This window comes from Octopus bimaculoides, chromosome 7 (assembly GCF_001194135.2).
Source record: "Octopus bimaculoides isolate UCB-OBI-ISO-001 chromosome 7, ASM119413v2, whole genome shotgun sequence".
Classification (NCBI taxonomy): Eukaryota; Metazoa; Mollusca; class Cephalopoda; order Octopoda; family Octopodidae; genus Octopus; species Octopus bimaculoides.
Window position 1 is genome coordinate 47999083 of NC_068987.1, and position 11116 is coordinate 48010198.

Genomic DNA, 11116 nt, shown 5'->3' on the forward strand with positions numbered 1-11116 from the left:
ACGAAGCCACCTTGAGCATAATCCTATGAACCCAATAAAGAATGGATAAAAGCGAGTCACTTACTGTAATGCGTTTTTTTGCATGACATTATTGGCCAAGGTTACCGTGGTCTTTTCCGTAAGCTTTTCTTTCCACGGATAAACCTAATCTGTTTCCCCTTTTTACACTATGACATTTCTGTGATACATAATCCCTATTGATCGACCTTTTTTTGTTTTTTTTTTTAACGATCCCTTTTGATTGAATTTCTACTCCCCCTTTTCCTTTTTTTTTTCCTTCTCTTCCAAAAAGAAAAGCTCTACTTTGTATTTTGTCCTGTCTGTGTTCAGCCCTGTGTGGCCAATAAAGAAACATAATTCATACTTGAATTTATGCTTATATACACATTGTTCAGGCATACCAGCTGATGGTTTTTGCATCATATAGTCATGGACAGGCTATCCAATTTTCCCACAATCTGATTCAGATACATGATGTTGATAAGTCACAAAAATAGCAAAACATCAATGTCCATTACTCCTAAATAAGACTTGGGGTGAGTTGCCTTGCCTGTCTATGACTGTGACTTTCAGGTGTTTTAACACCTGGCACTTTGAGAGAGTATTTATGTATTCTCCACTGCATCAAATTGCAGCCGACTGGCAAACAAGCAAAGCATATACATTGTGTATTTGATAATATGCATGCATGCATGCATACATACATACATACATACATACATGTGTGTGTGTGTGTGTGTGTGTGTGTGCTTACCATCTTTGTTTTCCGTCTTCTTTTCCATGCTGACATAAGGTAGATTAGTTTTTTGATGAGAACAACTTTTGTAGTCACCTTTCAGAACATGCAGGGACATGATGTACCTATTCTAGTGCCAGGATACCCATGGTATTACATACAAACTTAACAATTACATGTACAGGCCAATATTATAACTAAAAAGAAATTCTGTTAAAATATTCCAAAAGTTTAGTTTGTAGAATATATTCTTATAGAGAGTCATACTGATATTTGTGTGTACATGTTCATGTGTCAAAGAAAGACATGTGAACATATATGCGTAAGTACATACGCACCTAATGTAGCAACCATGTCAGCATGAATGTCCTTGAGGACTAAACACTTTTTCTGCAGGTGCTTGATAACACTATGATGCCAAATTTTGTCCATTTTCAAGAGAAGTCGCTATTAGTTACTTTTGAAATCCTCTTTGAACAGTCAGATGTCAGTTTATCTGGAAAGAAACAATGCAGTTATTAATAAGTAGAGCTAAAAATTAATGCATGCAAAATTTCACATCTCTAACATCATTCCATAGTTGGCCTATGAACTTTTCAGCCTACCCTCATATATACATACGTCTCTACTTAGTTCTATGGTTCAAATACACATACATATGTCACTAGCCAGTTCGTGTTGTCTAAATTCCAGTGAGGTTGCTTTGTTTCTTGATCGGAGGCCATTTTTTCTATATTAGGAAAATCCGAAGAATTTAAGCAGTCATGCATGTGTGGGGTTTTTTAAAATTTTTGTTTAAATGTACATATGTCATTAAGCTCACAGTATTTTATTTGATTTTATGTAACTTACAGACCGCCTGAAGACAGCCAAGGTTGGATGGGCTATTTTGGTCAAGCCCTTAAAACCTCAGCCAATTACTTGCCTACCCAGGTATCAGAGATGTTTAACCAGGGTCGGTCATTTGCTACTGCCCGCTTGCCCACAACTGGTCTTAAAAATGTCTGCGCTTTAACAGTGTAAGTACATATTGTTTCCTTTATTTTATACTTTTCTCTCTGCAAGCAGACCCCTTACTGGCAAATACATCAACTTTGCTTTAAATCTTGTTTAGCAAAAAAAAAAAAATGTTTAACTAGTACTTTTCGTGACTTTTATATACCTAATTAATAAGTAGCTTTTTCCATTATAGTATAGACTAGCAGAGATACCCAGCCTTGCTCGGGATTAAAATGGCATAGATTTTTATTGCTTTACTTGTTTCAGTCATGTAACTGTAGCCATGGTGGAGCACTGTCGTTGGTCGAAGAAATCAACCACAGGATTTATTCTTTGTAAGCCTAGTACTCATTCTGTCAGTGTCTTTTACAGGAATGTAAACAGAGCAACATCAGCTGCCAAGGAATGGTGGGGGTACAAACACAAGACACAGGCACACACATACACAAATATATGCATATATACGACAGTCTTCTTTCAGTTTCCGAGTACGAAATCCACTCACAAGATTTTGTTCAGCCTGAGGCTATAGTAAGCATATATATATATATGCTTTCGGTGCGAATGGCTTTATTACACAGTGCCGTATTTTACAATCCTGTAAATAATAATAATGGTATTTTTGTATAAGCTTAAAGCTTATGCCGTTCACCATGCAATGACTAACGAAAATAGTGTAATAACGGAGCATATAAGCCCTCGACAGAAAAAAGAGGGCTTTCCTATCCGCATGGGATGCGAATCCACATCCCTTTGTTAACATGACTGTGTGTGTTACCTTCACACACGGATAGGAAAGCCTTGTTTTTTCTGTCGAGTGCTTATATGCCTCGTTATTAGACTATTTTCCTTAGTCATTGCACGGTGAACCCCATAAAGTTTAAGCTTATATAAAAAAATACCATTATTATTATTATTTACATGATTGTAAAATATGGCGTCGTATAACAAAACCATTTGCACCGAAAGCATATATATATATATATATATATATATATATATATATGTATATATAATTCGAAAACATGAACAGTTTTGTAACATTGTTTACGAAATAATAGCTAATCATTTGCAAAGGGTCGTATCTACAGTGAACACTTAGGATTTTTGCTCTGGTAACTTCTGCTCTCTCCCATGTTCATGCACTACCAGCTATATGTCGCTATGAGTCTCCCTCTGTTTACACTGTCGCTAGAAGGGGACTTAACTCATGCTCCGATTTGAAAATTGTTAGAATTTATGGTTTAAAATTATTTTTAATACAAAAATTCACATCTTAGGAAGCAATAAAAAAAATAATAAATGGCCGATTCCTGGCATTTTCGACCATGAGGAATCCATTGGTGCGACTCCCAGCTTGCTATCTTGTAAGATGTGGATTTCTATAGATGCAACACACACGCACACACTGAGCTATACTATAGGTATAGATTATCCAAATTCTGCCAAGGTCAACTTTGCCTTTCATCCTTTCGGGGTTGGTAAATTAAATACCAGTTGAGTACTGGGGTCAATGTAATCGACTGCCCCCACCAAAAAAAATTTCAGGCCTTGTGCTTATAGTAAAAAGTATTAGCAGCATTTTGTCCGTCTTTACAGTCAGATTTGCCTTTCATCCTTTCAAGGTCAATAAAATAGTACCAGTTGAAGACTGGGGTCAATGTAATTGACTCATCCCCTCCCCTGAAATTACTGGCCTTGTGCCAAAATTTGAAACCATTGTTATTATTATTATTATCACAATAACTTACCAGACAAAATTCTTAGTGACATTTCATGGTTTCATGTCGTTACATTCTGAATTCATATTCACTGAGGTTAACTTAGCTTTTCATCCTTTCAAGGTTGATAAAATAAGTATCAGTTGAGCACTGGGATCGATGTAATCAACTAGCCACCCCCTCCCCTAAAAAATAAAATCAGGCCTTGTTCCTATAGTAAAAAGGATTATTATTATTATTTAAAATAACTCAGTTTTCTGTTACCATTGGAACATCATAGAAAGAATTTGTCACCAGAAATAAATTTTGGTGTGGAATAGATAATTGAAGTAATTTTCTTCATTCCCTTGATATTCTTCCACACTGCAGCTAATGAAACTTTCACCATTTACTGCATGCTTCACATATTTACAAGGCTGAACTATATCTGTTCATTGTATTTATTTTTAACTAAATAGTCATACTGTGACCTCTTCAGTGACTCTTTACTCCACATGTCAGCTCTTATTCTACTTAGTCCATTTTGACTAAGCAGAACAAGAGGAGACATGTAGGATAAAGAGTCACTAAATAGCCATGATTATTGAGGATTAGGTATTTTGGCCCAGGATACAGTGCAGTGTTGGTAATGAGATACAAACTCAGGATCATTCAGCTTTTATTACCTCAACTATTTACCTTATTTATATTGTTTCTGTTATTGTGTCTCTCCCACATGAAACGGAAAATGTTTTCAAAACTTAAAATGGATGTAATATATAGGAGATAAATATTCCCAAAGACAGAGTGTCTGTCTGATTCACATAGCATTTCCTGATTTTCTTGTACCTTTACCAACAGCTGCATAAATTTACAACCAAAGTCTTGCAGTGATTTGAACTCTAGCCATACGAGTGGTTAGTTTAGTACTATATCTGCCATGCCATTTCACTTTTACTTCTTTGAAAATAACTGGTGTGTCTGTGTGGTTGAGAAGCTTACTTCCCAGGCCAACCAATGCTTTGCAAATTGATTTGGTAGATGGAAACAGGATGAAGTCCTCTGTGTGTGTGTGTGTGTGTGTGTGTGTGTGCATGCCTTTTTCTTGACATTACATGATGGATACAAACAAGCATACAAATGAAGTTATTTGTTATACAAATGAAGTTATTTGTTTCCAGTCTTCTTTGAAATACATGTCTGGCTATTGAGATATATTACCTTGCTTGCCAGCAAGTGAAGGTTGGCAAAATGAAGAACATCCTGTCATAGAAAATTTGTCTCAATGAGTTCCATCTGACTCATGCAAGCATGGAAAAGTGGACATTAAATGATGATGATGGTGGTGACAGTAGCAATGACATAATTGTCAAAATTTTTTTTCTGTCATGTACTACTAAATGTTAAGTTGAGATAATCTTAAGTACTGAGTCTAAAAGAATTTTTTTAAAATAATAGTGTACAACTACAAACATACTTATTGAAGTTGTTTAAATTGATATGGGAACAGAACATGCCAAGAAAATTTAGGAAAACAAATTCTTTAGAATTAGCCTCATAATATACACTGGTCTGAGTGAAATTTTTTGAGGTAGACTAGCAGTTGCCTATACCTACAAATTTCTCTTTTATGTGCTACAAATGTTTATCCATGGGAAAGGTTACTGACTTGGACCGATACAAGTTGACACCAGTGTCATTGCAGATGATGTCATCAGGATGCAAAGCACCAGAAAAGACACTACAAAGCATCTTACCTGACCCTCTTACTGTTCCACCAATCAGCAACACTGGATTGGTACTTTTTATTCACCGACAAAAATGAGCTAGGTGCGATTTAAACCCAGATCACAAAGAATTAGAACAAATTTCATGAGACATTCTACACAATGATCCAACAACTTGACAAATTCACCAAAGAAAGTACAGAAAGGCTGTTGGTCTGCCTTGATAAATTCCATCCGACTCATATGAGCATAGAAAAGTGGATGTTAAAACAATGATGATGCATCAGGAATACTTAATTCCTTATAGCTCACTTCAAATCTTCAAGTAGACGTTAAAACCTGGAGTTGTTCCCCAGTTGAATGTACGTAATTAAATTAGATTTTACCCTTTATCATTCAGATTACTCTGTCAAATGTAATGTTCATTTATTCACATTGTTTTCAATTAATTATGCGTTATCTCATGGCTTTGAAATTTTGATGATGTGATTGTTTATTTTTAGAACAATATTGTAGGGCATCAGTAAGAAGCCTGATCTGGTTGGTTTGAACATAAAACAGGTAAAATATTTAGGTTGGATATGGCCGGCTTAAATGCTAAAGGGTTAAAATTAGATTTTATCAGTTAATTTTGTTCTTTACAGAATCCAGAATGTTTTACATTTATTGGTAGCATCACAAGATGGTTACCTGTATGTCTTTAACATCGATCCCAAAGAAGGGGGAGAGTGTGTACTGCTGCGCCAACATAGGTAAGTATTTTGAATAACTATTGATATACAGGTCTATACTTTGAGAAGCTGTTTTCATAGCATTTTAAGGAATGCTACTTTTGTTTTTGTTAGCAACATTGAACATAATTTGAGGTATTATTCAGAACATCTGTTATAAAAGAAAAAAAATTTTCTGTATTTAGATCCAAGCTCATTTAAAGCAAGTAACTTATATAAGATATTCTGATATGACAAGATTTTTCTTTGAGTAAGCCAGATTGTTTAAAAGCATATTGACTTCTCAAGATATATTTGAATCCAGGTTCATTTAACCCTTTTGGTACCAACCCACCCGAGACTTTGTTTCTATAGTACAAGCTTCCTGTTTAGAAGTGATCTAGATTAAAACATCCAGTCAGAAGTTTCATGCTAATTTATGTTCCAAATACCAGATGAATAATTATTTTAAAAATTAATTGAAATAAAAGTAATGTAGTTAAACAAAAATATAACACAAAGGTTAAAGAAATCTAAATGGAAACCTTCCATCGAAATTTTATGTTCATGTATGTTCCAAACACCAGTTTAATAATGACAGTCATTATTTTAAAAGTCAATTGAAACAAAGGCAATGTATTTCTACAGAAACACAGTAACAAAAGGGTTAATCCTTTTGATACTAACTCACCTCAGATTGCCCTTCGTTCTATGATACAAATTACCTGTTTTAAAGTGATTTAAATTAAAACCTCCCTTCAAAATTTCATGCTAATGCATGTTCTAAACAACAGCTTAATAATGACTGTCATTTCACTTCATTCGTCATCAGTTGAAATTAAGACAGTGTATCTCAGCAGGAATATGGTAACTAAAGAGTTACAGCAAGAAACTTATATAAGATATTCTGATATGACAAAACAATGTTTAAAAGTATGCTGACTTCTCAAGATGAGTTTAATAATTATTTCCCTTCCTCATTGACTCATTCAGTTAATGAAGGTTTGATATTTGACTTAAACCCAAGTAACTGTGGAATGATTATTTCCTGAGCAGTATACTGAAATGTCCTCTTGTTTCTTTTTGTTAATAGCTGCTTCACTTTAGAAAGATTAAAAAATTTTCTTAGGTCTTCTGAGTAAACAATCATGTACATATGAAACATTTTTAGCAAGGAATCTATAGAAGTTGAGTGGTTTTGTGAACATAGCAGTACACACCTCCTTATGTACTGACACTTAACATCTCTTCTCTGGCCCTTTTCTATTTTCCTTCACCTTCCCTCCAAAGATTCACCAGTGACCATGCCTCCATCCATGTTCACCATTCACTCACAGCTTCCACCAATCCTAATCTCTAACTGTATACCATATGCCTTTCACTCTCGCCCACATTTACCCATCCACCCTTCCCACCCCTCATTCCTTAATCTCTCTTATATTCACCTTTTTGTACTTTGGAAATATGCTCTAAGACTAACCTTATCACCAGCATCTTTTGACCCTTGCCACCTGTGGTAAGCATGCATCTTCTCTGTAGCAAGACACATATCCTGTCCCACTATCATACTTTAGCCTCTCAACACCTGTTACAAAGTCACCTCCTTCAACTGCCACTCAGTTGAAAGGGTTTCTCTTGAGAATTGCTTGGCAACCTTACTAGTACTGGTATTAGTAAAAAAAAAAACTACCCAGTGTACTCTGTAAAGTGGTTGGAATTAGGAAGGCTCTCTAGCCATAGAAACCATGCCAAAACAGACACTGACACTCAACAGATCCTCCAGCTCATTGGATCCTGTCAAACTGTCCAGCCCATGCCAGTATAGAAGACAGGTGCTAAATGTTGATAATGATGTTTAAAATATGTACAGGTATTGTTGTGGGTTTAATCTCACTGTGTGGAATCTTTGGTAACTTATCCGCTATCTTTTCAACAACAACTTTGACTATCTTTTTGGATTCAGTGTCATTACCACTGATGGACATGTTTATACAGTCAAAAGGCAATGCAGTCTCTCTTGCGAAAAATCCCTGAATTAGGTTCAGTCACAGGGAACGAAGACCTTCAGTCTCATGGATGTAGTAACACAGGTTTAAGATACATGAAGCGATGCCCTATTACAGTCCATCCAACTCATGTTAGAGTGAAAAAGCAGACACTGAAATGAGGATGAGGAAGATAATGTTTCACTTGTTTCAGTCATTAGACTGTGGCCATGATTTGGATAGTTTAACAAAATCCAACATTTCAGAAGACATCATCATGCTTGAATGTCTGTCTTGGCATAGTTTCTATGGGTGGATACCCTTCCTAATACTAACCACTTTACAGGATATACTGGGTGAATTTTTCATGGTGCTAACACTGGCGAGGTCACTGTGTAATTCAAAAGACAAAGATCCTTTTCAACTGGGTGGGACTGTAAGGAGAGAAACAAGTGGCTTCATGCAAGCAACAGCATTATTTCTATTTCTGAAATCTTACTGTTCTTCTTAACTTCTTTCAGAAGAATACCAGTCTTTTTCCCTTTGTTATTCTTATTGTATTTTCTGTCATACAAGTCAAAATTTACACCAAAAAAAGGTACCTGCAAAGAAAACTCCCTGGCAGAATGGTTATTTGGAAGAAAGAAGGTTTACCTATATGATGAGTATAGACTTAAAAAATTGATGTTTTCTTACTGAAAAATCTACCTCAACTTAGATATGTCGACTTGTACATTGGGAAATACAAACATCTTCTTAACTCTTCAATCTGTCTTCTAACTTTTGCTTTCACTAAAATATTACTACTCTTCTTTATATAAATCTCTATCTAATAATAGCTGATATAAATGTTGGTTGGTTGATTGATTGATTTCTCCAGTCATGCTTAATATCATATAGGAAGAGGGGAAGAGAGATAATAAAAGAGACATACAAAAAGAGTTAATACAATAACTGCAGCATGTCTTATAACATTTTTCTATGAAATTTTGCAAAGATAGGTTTTTGATGAGGTAGATTGCAATTATGTTGATAAAATTTTGTAAAACAATATATATTTATTGCAAATATACAAATGAGAATTTTTTAAAATTTTATTTTATTTTAGGGTATTAAATATTTTTCTTAAAAAAAATTAATAGTCATTTCATCATTTTATATTAGCACCAAGAAATTTCATAAAAGTTAAATTATAATTATTGTATGTATGCAATATTTCCTGATATCAACCATGGTCATAAATTTATACTCCCAAAGTTACCCATAATATGACAAGTATCTAAAATATTGCATAAAATTTGAAAGTCTGCAATAAAGAATCTAACAATTGGCATGAAGCCATACATTTGGGAGAAGATATAGAATTAACTAAATCAACACTAGTAATCGGCTTATATTTATTTTATCAACTTTGGGAAGATGAAGGCAAAGTCAGATTAGCTGAGATTTGAACTCAGAACATAAAGAGTTGCAACTAAATGTGTGTGTGTGTGTGTGTTTATCTGTCTGTCTGTCTGTCTTCAATGTACTTGAAAACCAGTTGACCAATTATGTTCAAATTTGGTGTGAGAATTCCTTAGACTCAGAATTAGGTTTTGTGTAAATTTGGGTCCTGTCCTTGGACTATGGCTTGTGTACATTTTTGGCCCCATGAATAAAATTGAAAAAAATATGGAAAGACCTGAATTCCTCCATTTAAATGATTATGTGGAAAAGTAACTCATGACAAACTAATGTTTGAAATGATCAGAGAAGCAAATTACAACATTGATGACTTGACAAAATATGTAAAGGAAAATAAAGGCAAACTTCTTCCCAATTAAAGAGAAGCTTACAAAACAATTATTAACACCATTAGAAACTTGAAGGGTTGAATATTCTTCCTAGATGCATGAAGAGCAATTGGAAAGACATTTGTTACAAAACCGCTTTTGGCAATATTTAGACAGTGAAGAAGAATACCATTGCAGTCGTGTCATTGGGCATTGCTGCAACCTTTCTTCCAAATGGTCATATGACCCATTTAGTTTTCAAACATCCACTGGATATGTGGTCTAATGAAAGTCTTGTGTGCAATATCGCCAAGAATTCAGGTATAGCTGAAGTTCTGAGAAAATATCAACTCATACTATGTGATGAATGACACATAAGAGAGCCTTTGTAGCTGTTGACAGATAATTGTGAGATATTCAAAGTAATGATTCTCCAATGGGAGGTGTGACAGTTTTTCTACCTGGTAATTTTAGACAAACTTCTCCAGTTATTCCAAAGGAACAAAATCAGTTCAAATTCATACATGCTTTAAATCCTCACAAATCTGGTGCTGGAGCTTGAAACAAATATGCGAGCATATTGTCATGGTGAAAGATTATCTGGACAGTTTCTCAAGACTTATTAATACTGGAAGAAGAAAGAATACCTGTAGACAATGAAGGTGCAATAAATTCATCATCTATTTGTACAATGATGAAGTCAGAAAAAGAACTTATCAGCAAAGTCTTCCCAAATCTTAGTGCACATTATAAGGATCACAAATGGCCGAGTGAAAGGATATTTCTAGCCCCAGAGAATGTAACAGTGAATGCAATAAACTTAGACCTAATATGCTTTCCTGGAAAGTGTCAATAATATAACTATATTTTCATTGTTGTTGATCAATCAGAAATAGTAAATTATCCAATTGAGTTTTTAAACACACTGGAACCACCAGGTTTACCTCTTCGTTAGCTTCACTTGAAACTTATAATGCTTTTAAGAAATTTAGATCCTCCAAATTGAGCAATGAAACAAGACTTATTGTGAGGAAAATGATGCTATATGTTTTATAGAAGCTACTATATTCTCTGGTTGTGGAGCAGGTGATAATGTATTCATTTCAAGAATTCTCTTAATACTTACTGATTGACCAAATTTTACAAAGTTCATCAACAAATCTAAGGTATTCTTCGATGTTATTATTATTATTATTCAGTAGTTTTATTTTTATAACGTGCTTTCACTTCACTACCGAGCGCAGCTCTGTGTGCCTTGGTTATGTGCTGTGGTTTGCTGTGATGCTCTTATGGTTACTGTATTGAAAGTGTTTTGCGTAGGATGTGTGCAGTGCCCAGTAGTGCAATTTTCTGTATGTTATATATATATTTGTAAGTCCTGGTGTTTTTGTTATGTATTTGTCTGAATATTTTTTTATTATACCTAAGGCACCTACTATGATAGGAATTGTTTCTGTTTTTAGATTCCACATTCGAGTTACCTCTAT

The 11116-nt window shown here is 34.6% G+C and overlaps 1 protein-coding gene across 3 annotated transcripts in view; it reads left to right on the forward strand.

Moving 5' to 3' along the window:
* The window catches only part of LOC106875830 (WD repeat domain phosphoinositide-interacting protein 2), a 97507-nt gene that overhangs the window by 69059 nt on the left and 17332 nt on the right, over positions 1-11116 (forward strand). For all 3 annotated transcript variants that reach the window (XM_052969622.1, XM_052969623.1, XM_052969624.1), the window contains exons 8-9: positions 1591-1755; positions 5807-5914. In XM_052969622.1, the coding sequence (XP_052825582.1) occupies positions 1591-1755; positions 5807-5914 (273 nt within the window). The remainder of the gene's footprint in view (positions 1-1590; positions 1756-5806; positions 5915-11116) is intronic.